General features: G+C 47.8%; 1 protein-coding gene across 1 annotated transcript in view; it reads right to left on the bottom strand.

Annotated features, from left to right (window-relative positions):
* The window catches only part of LOC126335846 (uncharacterized), a 70,372-nt gene that overhangs the window by 28,739 nt on the left and 18,258 nt on the right, over positions 1-23,375 (bottom strand). Inside the window, 1 exon segment of the mRNA XM_049999316.1 lies at positions 22,057-22,158. Coding sequence (XP_049855273.1) covers positions 22,057-22,158 — 102 coding nt within the window.

Raw genomic sequence — 23,375 nt, 5'->3', positions numbered from 1 at the left:
AAAAATGCAGTAAATGAAGCAGGCAAAAAGGAATACAAACGTCTCAAAAATGAGATCGACAGGAAGTGCAAAAAGTTAAGGATTTAGAGACTTATCTCACTAGGGGTAAGGTAGATACCGCCTACAGGAAAATTAAAGAGACCTTTGGAGAAAGGAGAACCACTTGCATGAATATCAAGAGCTTTGATGGAAACCCTGTTCTAAGCAAAGAAGGGAAAGCAGAAAGGTGGAAGGAGTATTCAGAGGGCCTATACAAGGTCATCCGAAGACCAGTATCAGTTGCAAAGCGATTTAGAAAAGATTGCTGTGTGGTGTGTCAGGTGGCAGTTGACGCTAAATAACGAAAAGTGTGAGATGATCCACATGAGTTCCAAAAGAAATCCGTTGGAATTCGATTACTCGATAAATAGTACAATTCTCAAGGCTGTCAATTCAACTAAGTACCTGGGTGTTAAAATTACGAACAACTTCAGTTGGAAGGACCACATAGATAATATTGTCGGGAAGGCGAGCCAAAGGTTGGGTTTCATTGGCAGGACACTTAGAAGATGCAACAAGTCCACTAAAGAGACAGCTTACACTACACTCGTTCGTCCTCTGTTAGAATATTGCTGCGCGGTGTGGGATCCTTACCAGGTGGGATTGACGGAGGACATCGAAAGGGTGCAAAAAAGGGCAGCTCGTTTTGTATTATCACGTTATAGGGGAGAGAGTGTGGCAGATATGATACACGAGTTGGGATGGAAGTCATTAAAGCATAGACGTTTTTCGTCGCGGCGAGACCTTTTTACGAAATTTCAGTCACCAACTTTCTCTTCCGAATGCGAAAATATTTTGTTGAGCCCAACCTACATAGGTAGGAATGATCATCAAAATAAAATAAGAGAAATCAGAGCTCGAACAGAAAGGTTTAGGTGTTCGTTTTTCCCGCTCGCTGTTCGGGAGTGGAATAGTAGAGAGATAGTATGATTGTGGTTCGATGAACCCTCTGCCAAGCACTTAAATGTGAATTGCAGAGTAGTCACGTAGATGTAGATGTAGATCATAGGGGTAAGATAGATACTGCCTACAGGAAAATTAAAAAGGTCTTTGGAGAAAAGAGAACGACTTTCATGAATATCAATAGCTCAGATGGAAATGCAGTAATCAGCATAGAAGGGAAAGCAGAAAGGTGGAAGGAGTATATAGAGGGTCTATAGAAGGGCGATGTACTTGAGGACAATATTATGGAAACGGAAGAGGATGTAGATGAAGATGAAATGGGAGATATGATATTACGTGAAGAGTTAGACAGAGCACTGAAAGACCTGAGTCGAAACAAGGCCCCCGGTGTAGACAACATTCCATTGGAACTACTGACAGCCTTGGGAGAGCCAGTCCTGACAAAACTCTACCATCTGGTGAGCAAGTTGTATGAGACAGGTGAAATACCCTCCGACTTCAAGAAGAATATAATAATTCCAATCCCAAAGAAAGCAGGTGTTGACAGATGTGAAAATTACCAAACTACCAGTTTAATAAGTCACAGCTGCAAAATACTAACACGAATTCTTTACAAACGAATAGGCCGTGTTATTACACCTCAGTGCATACACACACAAGAATGGCGACGTCTCCAGCTAGGGCAGAAGTATCCGTTTTCTCATGTGGTGATGATGGTGGGGGAAGACACTCCTGTTGGCATTGCCTATGGTGCACGGTATTTTTGGAGAAAGTCCAGGTGAGGCTGCTAGGGCAGACTGTGGGGATCTCGAAATTTGGGATTTAGAGGCACCACAGAAGTATTGTCTGTTGTAGTACCATTAGAAAGCAATGATGAGGGGGACAAGTTACACTGTTTTATACTCACAAGCATAGTACGCATCAGTGAAATAATTGGAGCTTTTATTGTTCCAGTTAGTCTTTAAAATTTTGGCATGGACGAGATGAGTCTGCTAAAGGATTTACTGACTGCCTATTTAGGTGTCTTAGAGGAGGATGGTATAGAGGGGTCAAACGAGGATCTTTGCTGCCAACAAACGGTCTCTGTATCTGCATTACATTAGAAAGTGAAGCACTTACAATCGAACAATAGGAAATCAAAGCCTTGTTACTGAAATTTGCGGATTTATTTAATCCAGATGATCCAATACCATTTATTTTATTTAGTGTGTGGCATCTACAGAGTAAAATTGCACACATACTATTAATTAATATAAATAACGAATTACAAATATATTATTAAATGATTGATTCCAAACAATATGCGAAAGATTACGGAGACAACCACTACAGCTATTACAAGTCCACATCTAAGCAGTCACCCACTGAACAGCACGTAGCGTGGCATTCATGGTGTCCCTCCATTCGCCTTCAAACCTCCTCGCACGACACTAAGATCAGGTGAGGGATTGTTTGTTCTTCTACACCACAGTCGCATCGTGGGTCATCAGTGAGTTTCCATTTGTGGAGAATGGACTTACACCTGCCATGGTTAGTCCTGACACGATTAAGTCTGCACCAAGTTATTCTGGGCATCTGCATTCCTTTCACCGGTATCGAAGGATCAAAATCGGTGGTGAGAGGATGGTGATTATTCAGCGACCAGTATTGCCTCCATTCCCTTGTTATGTCGTACCTTTCTGGGAATTGGAGGACTTCGTCTTCCCATATAGGTTTCCTGGATTTTAGGCGGGTGGTTGGTAGATGGTCCATTATTTTTCGGGTAGGTATATCTCCAGAGACAGGGGTCATTAATTTCTTTCATTCTCTGATAGAAGCTTGTTGCCTTCTGAGGGAGGGAGGAGCTATATTGCAAAGGGCATGAAGCCAGTGAAGTGATTGCAAAGTTCCTGAGAAAATCCTCTCGTTTACACTCGTAAACCGTCAGCCTATCTACTCAGCCATTAAACACATGTGAAACGCTCCTCACTGTAGCAATTCTGTCGACGTGGATTTACTATGTTCCGACCGTTTGTAGGTGCTGGAATAACGATTTTCGAAATAAATTATACGATGACAAGCAGCAACGAATCACGGCATACACTGCATCCTAATTACATGCCGGCCGCGGTGGTCTCGCTGTTCTAGGCGCGCAGTCCGGAACCGTGCGACTGCTACGGTCGCAGGTTCGAATCCTGCCTCGGGCATGGCTGTGTGTGATGTCCTTAGGTTAGTTAGGTTTAAGTAGTTCTAAGTTCTAGGGGACTAATGACCACAGCAGTTGAGTCCCATAGTGCTCAGAGCCATTTGAACCATTTTTGAACTATTACATTGTGTCCATTTGACGATGTAAACAAGCTGAAGCTCCACAGACCACTACAGTTGTGAACACTGGCACTTCTGAACTTCGGCATGCTCAATGCTCGATTCTTGGACTCATTCAGGCCAGAGAATCTTTTTGCCCCTCTTTGTACATTATTGGCATAATTTGAGTTCAGTTTCGAAATCAGTTCAGTTCGCATTTTTTGTTGAATCAAAGTGCTGCCGTTTACTGTACTTGTGCTGTGTGCTGTTGTGATAATTTCTAATTACGGATAAATTTGTAACAACTAACATGGAAACTGTTTTTGATTCGTCCACTAGCGTTACGACAACTGAAAAATATGCACGCACTACTACAATAGCCTAATTACCTACCTATAGCAGTTAAATTTTAGCAGTGGAGTCTGTATTTAGAGACGGGTAGAACTTTGGGGGTGCAATGTTTCGGTATTTTGAAGTACTGCGGAGCGGTAAACATTACAAATAACATTAGATTAAAATCAGTACATAAAAATATAATGATTTCCTGTGTCGCTTGAAAATCACGTTGATTGACTAATGTCACCCAAACGGCGATGGTTTCATTTTTCAAAAAAATTGCTGAAAATTCTACGAATATTAGCTTAAATGGCAAAATATCCCCTAATCTGGTCATCCTTTCCCGACATTCCAATTCCATTCCAAATGCAGCCACTCTGCTTTAATGAAAATAGCGGCATCGAAGGCGAGCTGACTATCTCTTTAGAGACTCCCTACACTAGATATTTACAATGGAAGGCTGCAAGCGAGCATTTTCTATTGTGTATCTGAGCATAAAGGTGACTCAGTCGTGGAAGGGCGAGTTATGTCGCTTTTTACTGTTAATGCCATTCTTAACATATTTTGAATAACGAGTCCAGCTGTCAACTAACGTATCTGTAAGTAAATGTCATATGAAAGTTTATCTAGAAATACGATAGAGTTGTGACGGCTGGAAACACTGTTGAAAGTATATTAACAATAAGACATATGAACGGCAAGGAATATTTTATATCATAGATGAGTTGATTAGCATTAAAGGCTGTATAACCGTATTATCATGGACAAATACGAAATCCTTTATGAGATCGCATACATTAAAAATCGAATTGAAATTTATGTATGAATTAATCTTAAGATCCCAAAACTTTAGCTCGTAGTATTTGTGTATCCCGTTCTGTTTTAATAATTTGTTTTCTGTAGCTTCAAGCTGACAGTTGACAATTTAAAAGTTTTGATCATTTGAGAAAATTTAATTTTAAGGAAATGAAGGATACTCTAATAAAATTTGTGACCACTGGGTAATCTGGAATATTTTGATGTGCTGAAGAAATTGTGACTAATTCAGGTAAGTCGCAAATGTAAATACAAGATTGTAGCAGGAGGTAGATTGCTTTTGTCGAAAAGAAATTCGAAACTGTAACTTTAAAAGTTATTCAACCCATCGTTAAGATTTTTATTCTCAGGGATAGTGAAACAGAAGACGGAACTGTTTTTTTTTAATCAAGGAGCAATATATTGTATTAGAATTTTTGTTTGCCAATAGAGTGAAGTTATACTGCCAAATAGAGATGAGCGTTAGCATTAATGAACACATTTTTAGTCCTACGCATGCAACTAATTTTTAACTGGCTACCAATTTTTAAGCAGAAATTCTTCGATGGAATAGGAGTTGCCGGGAGAAATGATTTTGAATTAGACTTAAAACTTCTTCGCTTCTTGTTAGACACTACCATACGTTATTGGGCAAAATCATCAAAAATCTATCTTGCTGCATATTTAACTCCTTTCTGAGCAACTGACAGTTTTAGCAATGGTTAATAAAGATTCCCCTTTAGCGCTGTAGGTATGGACAACACCGTTCTCAAATTGTGATTGATTATGACTGATTTCATTAGAGAATGTACATATACTGGGAAAGTGCAGTTAATACGTCTAACTCCGTATGGGAACTCTACATATTCTTTCTGCTCGCTTTTGTGCAGTCTGTACTTTGTAAGTGATGAGCTACCCCAGGAAATTTCAGAAGACATTGAGCGGAAATATGCAAAATATGTCAGGAGGTTGATACGTTTGTTTCCAAAATTAGCAGTTACACGAAATAAATAAAATTATAAACAGCCGATCAGTTGCAATGGATAAAGAAATTCTTTACATAGGTTTCGACAAATATAAATATCTTCTTCAGAAGGTAACAATTTTACATTAGTAAGGACTAATGTACCACCACCGTTTTTACAATTGTCGGCATAGAGCCATGTGTCAAAAATAAAATATAGCCCTAGAATTAGGGTTTGTCACGTTAATATAAAATAGTTCATGGGTCTTGCAGAGCTCACAACGAAGAGCAAAAGTACACTCCTGGAAATGGAAAAAAGAACACATTGACACCGGTGTGTCAGACCCACCATACTTGCTCCGGACACTGCGAGAGGGCTGTACAAGCAATGATCACACGCACGGTATAGCGGACACACCAGGAACCGCGGTGTTGGCCATCGAATGGCGCTAGCTGCGCAGCATTTGTGCACCGCCGCCGTCATTGTCAGCCAGTTTGCCGTGGCATACGGAGCTCCACCGCAGTCTTTAACACTGGTAGCATGCCGCGACAGCGTGGAAGTGAACCGTATGTGCAGTTGACGGACTTTGAGCGAGGGCGTATAGTGGGCATGCGGGAGGCCGGGTGGACGTACCGCCGAATTGCTCAACACGTGGGGCGTGAGGTCTCCACAGTACATCGATGTTGTCGCCAGTGGTCGGCGGAAGGTGCACGTGCCCGTCGACCTGGGACCGGACCGCAGCGACGCACGGATGCACGCCAAGACCGTATGATCCTACGCAGTGCCGTAGGAGACCGCAACGCCACTTCCCAGCAAATTAGGGACACTGTTGTTCCTGGGGTATCGGCGAGGACCATTCGCAACCGTCTCCATGAAGCTGGGCTACGGTCCCGCACACCGTTAGGCCGTCTTCCGCTCACGCCCCAGCATCGTGCAGCCCGCCTCCAGTGGTGTCGCGACAGGCGTGAATGGAGGGACGAATGGAGACGTGTCGTCTTCAGCGATGAGAGTCGCTTCTGCCTTGGTGCCAATGATGGTCGTATGCGTGTTTGGCGCGGTGCAGGTGAGCGCCACAATCAGGACTGCATACGACCGAGGCACACAGGGCCAACACCCGGCATCATGGTGTGGGGAGCGATCTCCTACACTGGCCGTACACCTCTGGTGATCGTCGAGGGGACACTGAATAGTGCACGGTACATCCAAACCGTCATCGAACCCATCGTTCTACCATTCCTAGACCGGCAAGGGAACTTGCTGTTCCAACACGACAATGCAGGTCCGCATGTATCCCGTGCCACCCAACGTGCTCTAGAAGGTGTAAGTCAACTACCCTGGCCAGCAAGATCTCCGGATCTGTCCCCCATTGAGCATGTTTGGGACTGGATGAAGCGTCGTCTCACGCGGTCTGCACGTCCAGCACGAACGCTGGTCCAACTGAGGCGCCAGGTGGAAATGGCATGGCAAGCCGTTCCACAGGACTACATCCAGCATCTCTACGATCGTCTCCATGGGAGAATAGCAGCCTGCATTGCTGCGAAAGGTGGATATACACTGTACTAGTGCCGACATTGTGCATGCTCTGTTGCCTGTGTGTATGTGCCTGTGGTTCTGTCAGTGTGATCATGTGATGTATCTGACCCCAGGAATGTGTCAATAAAGTTTCCCCTTCCTGGGACAATGAATTCACGGTGTTCTTATTTCAGTTTCCAGGAGTGTAGCTGAACTGTTTCAGAAGCTCGGTAATATACTTCTTCCAGTTCAAATGTCAAATACGTACACAAAAATGTAGAGCACTGTACGATTTACTGACTCCTGCTCACAATGGCGCCCATGCAATAGTTTGTAGGAAAAGGGGAGGGGGTCCTAAGCCCGGGAGGTGTGGATTTTGGTAGGCGAATGGCGACTAGTAATTAGCCACACAAAAAGTTCCACTCCCAACCATGTTAAAAACATGTGTAATGTCGACTTCCGAGTCATTTTATTGAAAGAAACACCGAACTGAACTGTTTTCCCAACGTCCTGCGAGGTAGGGGGCACGGCCGCCAGCCCATCCCCACCCACTTACTGCCGAGTATAGGGCCTTATAATTCAGAGTAAACTTTAACGCTAATTTCGTTCACAAGCGTTATGGTTTATGTACCACATGAAAGATTTTTTCGCAACACACAAATGGAATATAATGTAAGTAAAATGCGTTAATTAGGTAGGTAGAGACGAAGTAGTAGTTAAAATGGGGTTTATTTCGTTTTTCATGCCACAAACGATGGAGATAGAGGGAACCTGGGATAGACGAGAGTATTGGCACCTGTTGGGATTAAGAACGATGAGTTGTTAACGAGAGTGCCAAGTGCACGAGTGAAAACCTGAAGAACGCAACTGAGATCTCAAAATGAGTAGCGTACATATAATTGAGAACAATTGTTCTTTGATATGGTGACGTATGGATTTCTTATTTTTAATAATGCTCTTGTCGCGTTGGATGAAGAAAAGTGCTGTCTTCTGGCAGATTATGGACACGAGAAAGGTTTCGCTTTAAAGTTTTTTGAAGTAAGGAACAACATGTAAAAAACTAAGGTATGCTGATCAATTGGAATGATAAAATAGAATGTAAGTAACATTTACTTTTATTTCATTAATCAGATTGCAGACTGTTTCTTTCTTTGTAAAAGCTGAGTGACAGCCTTTTAGTTTTGAACAAATCAGTATAGGCCAGTTGTGGTGGTAAGCCGAAACGAGGCCTAGGCTGCAGTACATCTGAGCCCCATTGCTGTCAAGTAGGAACCGGTAACTATTTTCAGAAAGAAGCACAGCAGGACATCTGTTAACAGAGTGGGCCCACTGAAAATCCATTACACAAGCGTAATTCGTAGTAGTTTGCTTAACATTTTTCCTGTGTGATTACAACAGCGCGAGAGAGCTAACTAGCTTTTTTTGTTATGGTTTTAGGGCGCAAAACGGCTACTCTCATTAGCGCCCAGTCTGTGACTATGGAAAAGTAAAAAAAACGAAACTGGAAACCAGCAGCAATGGGAGAAAAACTCGGAAAAGAGGGAAACCAAAAACAGAAGAAGAGCTTAAAAACCACTAGAGAGGGGGGGTTGTTTTCCCCAAAAAGAGCTTCAAATGACTGACGTCATCTCACTGGCACTAATGAACTCGAGAACACGATCGGCTGATCGCGTGTCATCTGCTGAAATGGAAGATATATCATACGACAGCTGTAGACGGGCGCGTAATGGAGTAAAATAGGGGCACTCAAGTAAAAGGTGTTTCACTGTCCACAGTCGAGAGCAGTGGGGACAGAGTGGGGGGGGGGGGGGGGGGGGGAGGATCGCCGCTTAAAAGATGTCGATGGCTAAAAAGATAGTGCCCTATCCGGAGTCTAATTAAAATTACCTCCTTCCGACGACGATTTCGGAAGGAAGAGGTCCAAGCACAGGGAAGAGCTCTCACGTCCTGCAATTTATTAGTGGAAACTGTAGACCAAAGTGCGTGCCATAACAGAGCAAGACGACGACATAAAGCATTCCGTAGACTGGCGAAGGGAATCATGCGAATAGCTGGACGAAGAAGAGAGACTGCAGCCTTGGCCGCTATATCGGCTCCCTCATTTCCACAGATACCAATATGTCCTGGGACCCAGAGGAACGCCACAGACACGCCCCCCAAGTGGAGCAAGTGGAGGCAGTCTTGAATCCGGTGGACCAGAGGGTAGACTAGGTAGAGAGCTTGGAGACTGAGGAGAGAGCTGAGAGAGTGAGCAGATAACATACTGTACCCGCTGATGACGACGGATGTATTGGACAGCCTGGAGAACAGCGTAAAGCTGGTCGGGAAGCCGAAATCTATTTGAGGTGTCGCCAACAATATAGGCACTCCCAACACCAAACGATGTTTTTGAGCCATCAGTGTAAATAAATGTGGCATCCTTTATTTGTTTGTACACAGAGAGGTGCAAATGCCCGACGATAAACAAGAGAAGGGGTACCATCCTTGGAAAACTGACAAAGGTCACGGAGGAGGCAGTTCCGGGGCCGGAGCCAAGGCGGTGCTGTACCCTAAGTTGTCAAGAAAGTTTTAGGAAAGTGGAAGGAAAGACAATGGAGCAGTTTACGGAAGCGGACTCCCGGTGATAGTAGGGACCAAGGGCGGCCAGCATACCCTAAATCCAAGGAGGCGTCGAAAAAAGTCTCATGGGCCGGATTAGCAGGCATGGAAGACAGACGGCTAGCATAACGACTCAGGACAGCTCGGCAATTGGACAGCGGAGGTTCAGCAGTCCCAGAATAAAGGCTTTCCACACGGCTGGTGTAAAAAGCTCCAGACACTAAACGTAATCCATAGAGGTGGATAGAGTCGAGACGCCGAAGAAGAGACGGTCGAGCAGAGGAGTAAACTATGCTGCCATAGTCCAATTTCGAGCGTACTAAGACGCGATAGAGGCGGAGAAGGACCACTCTGTCCGCTCCCCAGGAGGTGCCATTCAGGACACGGAGGGGGTTGAGAGATCGCAGACAGCGAGCCGAAATATAGGAAACGTGGGAGGACCAGCACAGTTTTCTGTCAAACATAAGACCCAAGAATTTAGCGACGTCCGCGAACGGAAGGTTGACAGGGCTTACATGTAAGGAAGGCAGAAGAAACTCTTTACGATACCAAAAATTAACACAAACGGTCTTACTAGGAGAAAAGCGGAAGCCGGTTTCGATGTTCCAAGATTGGAGGCGATCTAGACATCCTTGAAGACGTCGTTCCAAAAGGCTTGTCCGTTGAGAGCTGTAGAATATCGCAAAATCGTCCTCAAAGGGTGAGCCTGAAACAAAGGGAAGGAGACAATCCATAATCGGATTTATGGCAATGGCAAACAGTACAACGCTTAGCAGAGAGCCCTGGGGTACCCAGTTTTCTTGGGAGAAAGTACAGGAGAGAGTAGTGTTCACCCGCACTTTAAATGTGCTCTGTGCCATAAATTCGCGAAGAAGAGGCAACCGACCGCGTAAGCCCCAAGAGAACAGTGTGCGGAGGATACCTGTCCTCCAACAGCTATCGTATTCTCTCTCCAGATCAAAAAATATTGCTACTGTTTGGCGTTTCCGGAGAAAATTGTGTATGGAGAGAGCAACAAGATGGTCAACTGCAGAACGATGCTTTCGGAAATCGCATTGGGAAAGTGTTAAAGGGCTTCAGGACTCCAGCCACCAAGCTAAACGGCAATTCACCAAACGCTCCAAAACCTTACATACACTACTCTCGAGTGAAATAGGGTGATAGCTAGACGGGAGATGTTTGTCCTTTCCAGGTTTCGGAACAGGAACGACGATGGATTTCCGCCATCTGGGAAAAGTACTGTTGGTCCAAATACGATTGTAAAGGCGAAGGAGGTAACGCAGACTATCGTATGATAATTGAAGCAACATTAGCTGTTCTATTTGCATACCACATACTTTTTGCCTTGCTAATAACATTTTTAAGCACCTTACAATACTGTTTGTAATGGGCTACTGAAACAGTTGCACGAAATGCACATTAGTACCACCAGTTTGAGTAGCTATCTTAAATGAGCTAGTAAAGAAGTCCCAGCTTGTCTTCTTGCTATCGCGGATGACGCGACGGCATCGCGCACGGAACTGCTTATAGCGGATACAGCTGGCGAAAGTAGGATGGTGTCTGAAAACGCGAAGAGCACGACGCCGCTCACGTATTGCGTCACGGAAAGCCTCGTTCCACCAAGGAAGTGGGGGGCGCCGGGGCAATTCGGAGGTGCGAGGTATTGAACGTTCCGCGGCTGTAAGAATAACTTCTGTAATATGAGTGACCTTTATCGTCGACGCTAGGAAAGTGACGGTAATCGAATGTCGCTAGAGACGAAAAAAAGTGTACAATCGGCTTGGGCAAACTTCTAGCGTCTCGGGCGCATATATGGAAGCTGTGACTGCAACGTAAGGACACATGGAAAGTGGTCACTTGAGTGTGTATCAGCAAAAGCGAACCATTCGAAGCGCCGTGCTAGCGAAACAGTACCGACCGAAAGGTCCAAATGAGAGAATTTTGTCGTGGAGGCAGACAAAAACGTAGGGTCCCCAGTGTTGAGGCAAACAAGATACGCTTGGTGGAAGACGTCTATCAATAGTGAGCCATGCGAACAAGGATGCGGAGATCCCCAAAGCGGGTGGTGGGCATTAAAGTCCCCAACCAGCAAATAGGGGGGGGGGGGGCGGAAGCTGACCAAGAAGATGAAGGAGATCAGCTCGTGCCATTGGTGTGGACAATGGAATATAGACAGTACAAAGAGAGAAGGTGTATCCAGAAAGGGAAAGACTGATAGCGACAGCTTGGAAGGAAGTGTTTAAGGGGATTGGGTAATAATGGAGAGTATCATGGAGAAGAATCGTGAGTCCCATGTGCTGGAGTGCCTTCAACAGAGGGGAGATCAAATCGGACTGGTTGAAAATGGGGGAAACAAAGCGGTCGTGGGTTGGTTGGTTGGTTGGTTGGTTTGTGGGATTAAAGGGACCAGACTACTATGGTCATTGGTCCCTTGTTCCATAAAAACTAAAACCACCCGAAGAGAATAAAAAACGAACAACAAGAAAGACAGCAGACGAAACAGGACATGAAATACTCTGACAGAGACCAGACAAAACAAATTAAAACACACAGTGTGACGGTGGTTGGCCGACCGTAGAGAAAAAGAGGAAAAGCCAACCACCAAGAACACTTTAAAAACTCAGTTTAAAATCAGAGGCTAAAAGCCAGAATCAACACTTAAAAAAAAAAAAAACTCAGATTAAAGGATAAAAACCCCCTGCCCGAATAAAACACAAAACCAAGTCCACCACGGCAGAGTCATCTGATAAAAGAGCAGAGAGCGTGTCAGGCATTGCAAAAGTCTGCCTGAGCACGGTTAAAAGGGCGCACTCCGACAGAATATCGACCACCGTCAAGGACGCCCCACAACGACAAAGAGGGGGATCCTCACGACACAGTAAATAACTGTGCGTGAGTCGGGTGTGGCCAATGAGGAGCCGACAAAGGACGACCGAGTCGGTGCGGTTGACTCGCATGGATGACCGCCACACAGTCGTCGTGTCCTTGACGGCACGGAGTTTGTTAGGGGTGGTTAGACCGCGCCATTCAGCATCCCGAAACGAGAGAACTTTGCGGCGTAAGACTGCCCGCAAATCAGCCGCCAGGAGGCCAATCTCCAGAGATGGCGCACTGGTGGCCTCTTTCGCCAGGCGCTCAACAGTTTCATTGCCGGGTATACCAACATGGCCTGGGGTCCAAACAAAGACCACAGACCTGCCGCTACGGGCGGGAGTATGCAGGGACTCCTGGATAGCCATCACCAGACGAGAACGAGGGAAACACTGGTCGAGAGCTCGTAAACCGCTCAGGGAATCGCTACAGATAACGAAGGACTCACCTGAGCAGGAGCGGATATACTCTAGGGCACGAAAGATGGCGAACAGCTCAGCAGTGTAAACACTGCAGCCAGCCGGCAACGAACGTTGTTCAGAATGGTCCCCTAGAGTTAGTGCAAAACCGACTAGACCAGCAACCATCGAACCGTCGGTGTAGACAACGCCAGAGCCCTGATACGTGGCCAGGATGGAATAAAAGCGGCGTCGGAAGGCCTCCGGAGGGACTGAGTCCTTCGGGCCACGTGCCAAGTCGAGCCGAAGGCAAGGGCGAGGCACACACCATGTGGGTGTACGTAGAGCGGCCCGGAAAGTAGGTGGAACAGGGAAACACCCAAGCCAGGAAAGAAGCTGTTTGACACGTACGGCGATCGGACAACCCAACCGGGGCCGACGTTCTGGCAGATGAACGACTGACTGCGGGAAGAGGACACGATAATTTGGATGCCCGGGCAAGCTAAAAACATGGGCAACATAAACAGCCAGTAATTGTTGGCGTCGTAACCGCAGTAGAGGGACACCTGCCTCCACAAGTATGCTGTCCACAGGGCTGGTTCGGAAGGCACCAGTGGCAAGGCGTATCCCGCTGTGGAGGACTGGGTCCAGAATCCGCAACGCAGATGCGGATGCTGAGCCATAAGCTAGACTCCCGTAGTCCAGACGGGAGTGGATTAACGCCTGGTAAAGCTGTAGGAGAGAAGATCGGTCGGCGCCCCACCTGGTGTGGCTCAGGCATCGCATAGCATTTAGATGCCGCCAACACGCCTGTTTAAGCTGCCGTATATGAGGCAGCCAAGTCAACCGGGCATCAAAAACCATCCCCAAAAACCTATGTGACTACACCACTTTAAGAAGCTCGCCGTCAAGATAAAGCCGCGGCTCCGGGTGAACAGTGCGTCGCCGGCAGAAATGCATAACGCAGGTCTTGGCTGCGGAAAACTGAAAACCATGCGCTACAGCCCATGACTGCGCCTTGCGGATTGCGCCCTGTAGCTGATGTTCAGCAGCTACAATGCCAATAGAGCTGTAGTAAAGGCAGAAGTAGTCAGCATACAGCGAAGCGGAGACAGTATTTCCCACGGCCGCAGCGAGCCCGTTAATAGCTATTAAAAACAGACACACACTGAGAACAGAACCCTGTGGCCCACCGTTCTCCTGGACTTGGGAGGAACTATATGAGGCCGCGACGTGCACGCGGAAGGTACGATACGACAGAAAATTGCGGATATAGATCGGCAGAGGGCCCCGAAGACCGCATCCATGAAGCGTAGAAAGGATGTGATGACGCCATGTCGTATCATACGCCTTCCGCATGTCGAAAAAGACAGCAACCAGATGCTGACGGCGGGCAAAGGCAGTACGGATGGCCGACTCCAAGCTCACCAGATTGTCGGCGGCGGAGCGGCCTTTACGGAACCCATCCTGAGACAGAGCCAGAAGGCCTCGAGACTCCAGTACCCAATTCAAGCGCCGGCTCACCATCCGTTCAAGCAACTTGCAAAGAACGTTGGTGAGGCTAATGGGACGGTAGCTGTCCACCTCCAAAGGGTTCTTCCCTGGTTTCAGAATGGGGACAACAAGACTTTCCCGCCACTACACGGAAACTCACCCTCGACCCAAATGCGGTTGTAAAGATCGAGGAGGCGACGCTGGCAGTCCACTGAAAGGTGTTTCAGCATCTGAGAGTGGATGCTATCTGGCCCAGGAGTGGTTTCAGGACAAGCGGCGAGGGCACTTCGAAATTCCCACTCACTGAATGGAACATTGTACAATTCAGGATGGTGAGTGCGAAAAGAAAGACTCCGACGTTCTATCCGCCCTTAATGGAGTGGAAGCCCAAGGGGTAGTTGGGAGAAGCGGAATTCATAGCAAAGTGCTCTGCCAAGCGGTTTGCAATGACGTCGGAGTCAGTACAAACTGCTCCATTCAGTGAGAGCGCAGGGACACTGACAGGGGTCCGATAGCCATAGAGGCGGCGAATCTTGGCCCAGACCTGCGATGGAGTGACATGGAGGCCAATGGTGGACACATACCGCTCCCCAGCACTCCTGCTTTGCGTTGGCGGATAATGCAGCGGGCTCGCGCACGCAGCCGTTTGAAGGCGATAAGGTGGTCGATTGAGGGATGTCGCTTGTGACGCTGGAGCGCCCGCCGGCGAGCTTTAATCGCTTCAGCGATATCAGGCGACCACCAAGGCATAGTCCGCCGCCGAAAGGACCCAGAAGAACGGGCAATGGCAGATTCGGCGGCAGTAACGATGCCGGTGGTGACCGATTGAACCACTGCATCAATGGCATCGTTAGAGAGAGGCTCAATAGCGGCAGTGGAGGAGAACAAGTCCCAGTCTGCCTGATTCATAGCCCATCTGCTAGGGTGCCCAGAAGAGTGACGCTGTGGCAGTGAAAAAAGATCGGAAAGTGGTCACTACCACACAGGTCGTCATGCACTCTCCATTGGACAGACGGTAAGAGGCTAGGGCTACAGATGGAAAGGTCAATGGAAAAGTATGTGCCATGCGCCACACTGAAGTGTGTGAAGGCACTATCATTTAAGATCGAGCTGTGCCAATAAATGCTCAACGATGGCGCCTCGACCTGTTGCCACTGACCCACCCCACAGATGGTTATGTGCGTTAAAGTCGCCCAGTAACAGGTAAGGTGGAGGCAATTGAGCTATCAGAGCAGCCAGGACATGCTGCGCGACATCACCATCCGGTGGAAGGTCAAGACTGCAGACGGTAACAGCCTGTGGCGTCCACACCCAAACAGCGACAGCTTCTAAAGGTGTGTGGAGCGGTACAGACTCGCTGTGAAGAGAGTACAGGACATATATGCAGACGCCACCAGACACCCTTTCATAAGCTGCCCGGTTCTTATAATAACCCCGATAGCCATGGAGGGCGGGGGTTCACTTTGCTGGAAACCAAGTTTCCTGCAGAGCAATGCAGAGGAAAGGGTGAAGGCTGATAAGTTGGCGGAGCTCAGCTAGATGGTGGAAGAAACCGCTGCAGTTCCACTGGAGGATGGTGTTGTCCATGGCTGAGAAAGGCTTGACGGGACTGGGAAGGGAGATTACGCCGCTGGGTCACCTGCTGCCTCCGATTTAGCACCTGTGATAGTGCTTTCCATGGCGTCTGATGGACCGGCGAGATCGAGGTCCTCAGCAGACGCCAGAATCTCCACCGCATCCTCACACGCAGAGCTGGAAGGTCGCGGTGGGATGGCTGCCACCGCGAGTTCCTTGGGCTGAGAGCTCTTCTTGGGTTTCTCACGCCGTTCCTTGTGTCGCACCGGCTGGGAGGGCTTCACCAATTCAGTCTCCGGGACAGAGGAGGATCGTGAAGCCCTACGACCAGCTGATTGCAGGCACTTACGCCATTGTCGGTCGTCAGGCTTCTCGCTGGCGGAAACCTGAGAAGGGAGGGACCCAAGGGACCCCTTGGGAGGGTGAGAAGCCGAAGAAGTTGGACACTTCTCTGGCTTAGAAGTGGGAACGGACGTCCCCGATGGGTGGGATGGTGTTGCTCCTGAGGTAGGTGGCGCAGGAGCAACCCGGTGGGTAGAGCTCTCGATCCAGCCACAATTGGAGAAACAGACGGGGCTAGCACAGGTGTTGTAGCAGCAGCATAGGAAGATGTCATTCTCACAGGATGGAGTCGGTCATATTTCCTCTTTGGCCTCAATATAGGTTAGTCGGTCCAGGGTCGTGTGTTCCATGATTTTACGCTCTTTCTGGAAAATTCGGCAGTCTGGCGAGCAAGGTGAATGGTGCTCCCCACAGTTGACACAGATGGGAGGCGGGGCACATGGAGAATTGGGATGTGATGGGAATCCGCAATCTCGACATGTGAGGCTGGAAGTGCAGCGAGAAGACATATGGCCGAACTTCCAGCACTTAAAGCACCGCATCATGGAGGGATATAGGGCTTAACATCACATTGGTAGACCATCACCTTGACTTTTTCCGGTAATGTATCCCCTTCGAAGGCCAAGATGAAGGCACCGGTAGCAACCCGATTTTCCTTCGGACCCCGATGAACGCGCCGGACGAAATGTACACCTCAGGGCTCTAAATTGGCGCGCCGCTCTTCATCAGACTGCAAAAAGGAGATCCCTAAGGTAAATAACTCCCTGGACCATATTTAAACTCTTATGGGGTGTGATCGTAATGGCAACATCCCCCAACTTGTCACAAGCGAGTAACCGTCGTGACTGGGCAGAAGATGCCGTTTGTATCAGGACTGACCCAGAGCGCATTTTTGACAAGCCCTCCACCTCCCCAAACTTGTCCTCTAAATACTCGACGAAGAACTGAGGCTTTGTGGAGAGAAAAGACTCCCCATCAACCCTCGTACAAGCTAAGAAGCGGGGGCGAATAACTGCTACTGGCATCCTGAGACCTACGTTCCTACCACGGTGTGGCTAGGGAGGGGAACGTTTTCGGATCGTACTTCTGATCGTTAAACTGAGCCCAAGAACGCTTGGAGACTGCTGGCGGCTGGCCACTAGCGAGAGACGATGTACCACGCTTCATTGCGGGTCATCCACCGTGATGCCACCTACTCCGACCAAGGGCCCTCCCCACGGGCGCCACCCAGCCACGGCAAGAGCCACCTGGCAGGATGGCTGTTGCCGGGAGTCCCGATGCCCCAGGAGGATAGGCACCTACTCCTGGCATACTTGGGGAGTTAACGGCGCAGGTATCAGTAGAGCGATCCCTGCGTTGTCAGGGGGCTACAACCAACAGGGTACATGGCGGCCCCACCAAAACGGACTGGCTACCGTGCTGGATGTTAGGTAACACGTGGTCCATGGTCGCCGTCGGTGCAGAAAGAGGCACTGCACAGTGCAAGGTGTTATCTGCACGCAGAAACAGAGTCATGCCCAAGAGATGGAGAGCGGACAGGACTGCAGTTCAACGGTGTATAAGCTGGCGAAAGGTCTGATCGCAAGATGGACACAATGCACCAAGTAAGGCGCCCTTCCCCAATCGGCTCGCTCTTCGGAAAATTTTGAGAGATGGAGGTCAAACCCAACAGGGGACCGTCAAATAAGGCCGAAAAGTTTGAGACTCCTTTTAGTCGCCTCTTACGACAAGCAGGAATACCGCGGGCCTATTCTAACACCTGGACCCGCAGGGCGAAAAGCGGTCGTGGGGACGCAGCTTTGTTTCCTGAAGACAGAAGATGACCGGTGAGTACGATCTTAAGAGGATCGACAATTCATCCTGATTGGCTCGAATGCCGCGGATATTCCAATGGATAATGGACATAGGGTGGACAGAAAATTTAAGAATGTGACCAGGGTTGCCCTCAACTCAACGACTGCTCAGAGCTTGCGACCGACAGCGTGGAACAGCATTCAGCTGAAGGCAGAAGATCCTGATCCATAGGTTGTTCGGGAGCAGCTCCTGCCACCAGCGATCGGATGGTTGATCGGCCACCACCACTGCGCCTCAGAGACACAGAAGTCGCCCGAGGGTGGTTACCGCCAGGCGGTGCTGTAGATGACACACGCCATGGTGGTGAAGGAGAAGAACTGTGTTTCTTATTTGCCTTTTTGGAAACGTATTTGCCTTTTTGGAAACGTATTTGCCTTTTTGGAAACGTATTTGCCTTTTTGGAAACGTATTTGCCTTTTTGGAAACGTTTTGCCTTTTTGGAAACAGAACGTTGAGATGGAGGATGAACCGATGGTTGTGAAGTTGGGGTACGTAAAAAATATTCACGAGTAGGCTCTTTTTTGGAAGTCCGGGTGTCTGATTTTGGGGCTCGAGATTTAGCAGAACCCAATGAAGGGTGAGCCATGGAGTGAGCAGGTGAGAGTGGGGAGGTTGAACAGGCGATCTTTGCGCTGGCCTATCTGACGACTGTGTCACTAAAGGTGAGATCACAAGTCTGAGTGGGTGCCTCCTTCATTGGTTGAGGAGAGGCAAGGACAGTGCTGTATTTACCTGTGTGAGGCACAGTGGGCTTTTGACAGGGGAATAACTTTCCAGCAGCAAAGGTCGACACCTTTTCCTTCACTCTGATTTCCTGAATGAGCCGTTGGTCTTTAAAAATGCACAGTCTCTAGAGGAAGCAGCGTGGTCACCCATACAGTTGATGCAATGAGAGGATGGAGATGGACAAGCACCCTCATCGGCATCCTTGCCACATGTAACACATTTGGCCGGATTGGAACAGGACTGGCTGGTATGATTGAACTGCTGACACCGATAGCAACGTGTAGGGTTTGGGATGTAAGGGCGAATGGAAATTATCTCATAGCCCACTTTTATGTTCAATGGGAGTTGAACTCTGTCAAATGTTAAGAAGACAGTACGGGTTGGAACGATGTTCTTGTCAACCCTTTTCACGACTCGAAAAGCCGTGACGCCCTGATCAGACAGGTAGATTTGAATTTCCTCGTCGGACAATCCGTTAAGCGAGTGTGTATGAACGACCCCACGTGATAGATTTTAAGTGCGGTGTTCTTCCACCTGGACAGGGAAGGTGTATAGCAGTGGAGTTCACAGCAATATTTGTGTCTGTAGGGCACCGACTGTTTCTAACAACAAGGTGCCATTTCGTAATCGGAAACAAGATTACAGGACCTGCAATGGCGTCGACGCCCTTCTGAATAACGAAAGGGTTGACTGTGGAGAAGTCTTGACCTTCGACAGACCGAGAAACAAGGAACTGTGGCAACGATGGAAGAACCGTGTGGCTGAGACTCATTGAACTTACGTTTGTGAGCAGACATAATAGATGATGAGGAAACCATTGAGGAAGTATCCCCCATGATTACCAGCGTCTCCGATGGCGCGCTCCTTCCTTGTGGAGGCCCTACCTGAGAGCACTCCCGCCTTAGGTGATTGTTCACACCTCCTGAGAAACGGACAGAGGGACCAATCGGCACTTTCGGAAGGTATCAGCTCGGGTAATCACCCCTCCTTGGGCCTGGCCGTTACCAGGGGTACATGCGTGTCCTACCTGTCTACCCGTGGTGGGGAATTACGCGTTACCCCATCACTGGCTATGCATGGGAATGCGTGGGTCGGCTTTCAGACACACACAGGGTGAGGGGCCAAAGGAAGGACAAAGACTTGCCAGCAGAGAAAGCAAAGAGAGAAAGTGTTTTACATTTTTCGAGCGTCCGTCTCCAGATGTAGGCACAAAACATACTACCAGAGGTGGAGAAAGGCAAGGAAAGAGGTGGAGGAAAGGGGGGGGGAGAGAGATGGGGGATGGGGAAGGAATGCAGCCCGGAAAGGAAGGAGGGCCACATTAGCTCGGGGTCCTGTGCTCGCTACGCACGTATCCACAAAAGAGTTGTGGACCCCTTGGGGGGGGGGGGGGGGGGGGGATGGCGAACTAGCTGGATGATTTGAATTAGAAATATTCACTCTTTCGTATACATGTAATAACTCTAGTCTCCCAGTCGATAACGCATGAAAAGCAACAACATTATATTAACGAATTGTTAAATATGTATCTGTTACCTACAGGTTGTGGCCCCATCTCAATTCAAAGCCGCCACTGCACTTCTGGAAATCAAATACAATACGCCCGGTGAAATCCAAATCTTATCTTTATTACTTTCCAACAGCAAACACACTTACGTTTGATGCTCAATGACAGCAGTACAGTAGGTCCATGTATTGGTGACGTGAAAATTTGCTCCAGTGCGGTACTCCAACTGATTTCCTACTAACTACGCGAGGTCGCCTTACCACTAGGCTATTCGTTCTAGTCTTCCGGACCGACCCAGAATTCCACATACTGTTTTCATCCATATCCATCGTCTCAGTTTCATCAATGAATGCTCACAGCTTAATTCCGTATTCCCGCTAAGACTATGGGAAATCGAGACCTACTAGTTATCTCATCCGTCTCGATATGTAACTGAAGTAAAGTAATAGGAGGGGGCGACACTGTCCAGTTTGCGCAAACAGTATGATTGCCGTACCAACAACTGTGCTCATCCGTTTTGTAGCACTTTTGTAACTAATTTGTTTGGTTGGATGGATGATAAAAGGGACCAAACTACTAGGGCGTCAGTCCCTTTCTCCTCGAATAGGCAGATCTACATTATTGTGTATCAGAGATGGAGTACCGCGCAAAACCCAGGGGAAGGAAACACTAAGGTGAACCAGACGTCAACAAAGGCTAGACAAGGGACAAATAACGAAGATACAGGAAGACAGTAACTAATTTAAGAAAACCTGTGAAGTAACGATGCCTCACATAAAATGTTACCTTGCCACCCTCAAGCGTTGTCTGCAATTTACTGTTTAAACTGGCACTGTAAAGGTGCGTCCCCACTACTCGTGCTCGCCAGATTTGTGCTCGTCATACTCGTCTGTCGGAATCTTGTCAAACTTGTCTGACTTGCGCTCGTGCTGCTTCTATCTCCGTCGGCACTACTCCAATTGCTTGATAAACTTTGGCTCTTGAGGATCCGCACTGTACTCGCAGTCGTGACCAGTGCCAGTGTCCTAATTTAAAAATGGATGAAGTGGTTATAGCAAGTGCCAGCTTCCTTGTGGCGCGCCTTTTAGCTGAGGAAGAAAATAGACGCTACTAAGACCCAAGAAAACGCAGGTGATGAATGATCACAGTTTCAGAAGCAGAAAAAAGTAGTGGGAGTGATTTGATAGACGACTGATGTTGGAAATATACGTTTCAAGACATTTTGCCGTATGTCCGCATCAGATAAATTTGGTTGGACCGGAAATATCAAAGGCTGACAGCAAATTTCGGAAAGCTGTACCAGTTACTGAGCGGTTGGCGCTTACGCTCAGATACCTAGCAACTGGCGATTCCTATTTAGCCTCAGTTTTTTTTTTTTATTTTAAAATCACCAAGCAAGTGTTTTCAAACATTGTTTCTGAAGTATGTGCAGCTCTTACTGGCAACTCTGAGTTTGTAAAGTTAAGTCAATAAATTACACAAATTTTGTTATTAATGCACTTTTATTGATCAGTTAAGTAAAAGAAATAAAAACATTTAGATTTGAAGAATGAGAAAATCAAACGCAAAGATTACCACTTTTAATTATAATAAATCAAGCAGATTCAGAAAATGTGGACAGCCTTGTTCGGTGTTGTCAGAAGTAGGTAGTTTGAAGTTGCTTTGTATCTGCTCATGGGCATGAACACGTTGAGCTGAAGGAATCGGTGAATCCTATGAGCAACTGTAGTCGCTGTTGGCTGAACTTAGTCTAGAATGTTCGGAACAGCCACTTTCTGTACTGAAAATCGTGTCCGAAAACTTTTTTAACAAAAGCAAGTTTTCTTTTGCGCATGGACCTTAGAATTTCGCTATGTACTCTCCGCAGGCGTCAAACTCGTCTAGTTTTAGATCAAGTAGTCTGTAGTGCATTATAAGCCTCTCCTATACGAGGATCTTCGGCCCTTTTTCTCGGTTTTTTCTAGGTGAAGCAAATACACTACGTGATCAAAACTATCAGGACACCTGGCTGAAAATGACTTACAAGTTCGTGACGCCCACCATCGGTAATGCTGGAATTCAATATAGTGCGGGCCCACCCTCAGCCTTGACAGCTTCCACTCACAGGCATACGTTCAATCAGGTACTGGAAGGTTTCTTGGGGAACGACAGCCCGTTCTTGACGGAATGCTGCACTGAGAAGTATCGATGTCGGTCGGTGAGGCCTGGCACGAAGTCGGCGTTATAAAACATCCCAAAGATGTTCTATAGGATTCAGGTCAGGACTGTGCAGGCCAGTCCATTACAGGGATGTTGTGTAACCACTCCGCCACAGGCCGTGCATTATGAACAGGTGCTCGCTCGTGTTGAAAAATGCAGTCTCCATCCCCGAAATGCTCTTCAACAATGGGAAGCAAGAAGGTGCTTCAAACATCAATGTAGGCCTGTGCTCTGATAAATGAAATGAAATGTCGTGTAACGAGGGCCTCCCGTCGGGTAGACCTTTCGCCTGGTGCAAGTCTTTCGATTTGACGCCAATTCGGAGATGCGCGTCGATGGGGATGAAATTATGATGATTAGGAGAAAATCTCCGACCCGGTCGGGAATCGAACCCGGACCCTTTGGATTGACAGTCTGTCGTGCTGACCACTCAGCTACCGGGGGCGGACGTGTGCTGTGATAGTGCCGCGTCAAACAACAAGAAGTGCAATCCCCCTCCATGAGAAATACTCCCACACCATCGCCTCCGCATTTTACTGTTGGTACTACACACGCTGTCAGATTACGTTCACCGGGCATTCGCCATACCCACACCCTGCCATCGGATCGCCACATTGTGTACCGTTTTTCCACTGTTCAATCTTACAATATTTATGCTCCTTACACCAAGTGAGGCGTCGTTTGGCATTTACCGGTGTGATATGTGGCGTATGAGCAACCACTCGACCACGAACCCGAAGTTTTCTCACCTCCCGCCGAACTGTCTTAGTACTTGCAGTGGACCCTAATGCAGTTTGGAATTCCTGTGTGATGGTCTGGATAGATGTCTGCCTATTACACATGACGACCCTCTTGAACTGTCTGTGGTCTGTCAGTCAACAGACGAGGTCGCACCTGTACGCTTTTGTGCTGTACTTGACACTTCGCGTTTCCACTTAACGATCACATCGGAAGCAGAGGACTTACGGATGTTGAGTG

Source organism: Schistocerca gregaria, chromosome 2 (genome assembly GCF_023897955.1).
Source record: "Schistocerca gregaria isolate iqSchGreg1 chromosome 2, iqSchGreg1.2, whole genome shotgun sequence".
Lineage (NCBI taxonomy): Eukaryota > Metazoa > Arthropoda > Insecta > Orthoptera > Acrididae > Schistocerca > Schistocerca gregaria.
Note: the sequence above shows the minus strand (reverse complement) of the source record. Positions and strands in the feature narration are given on the sequence as shown.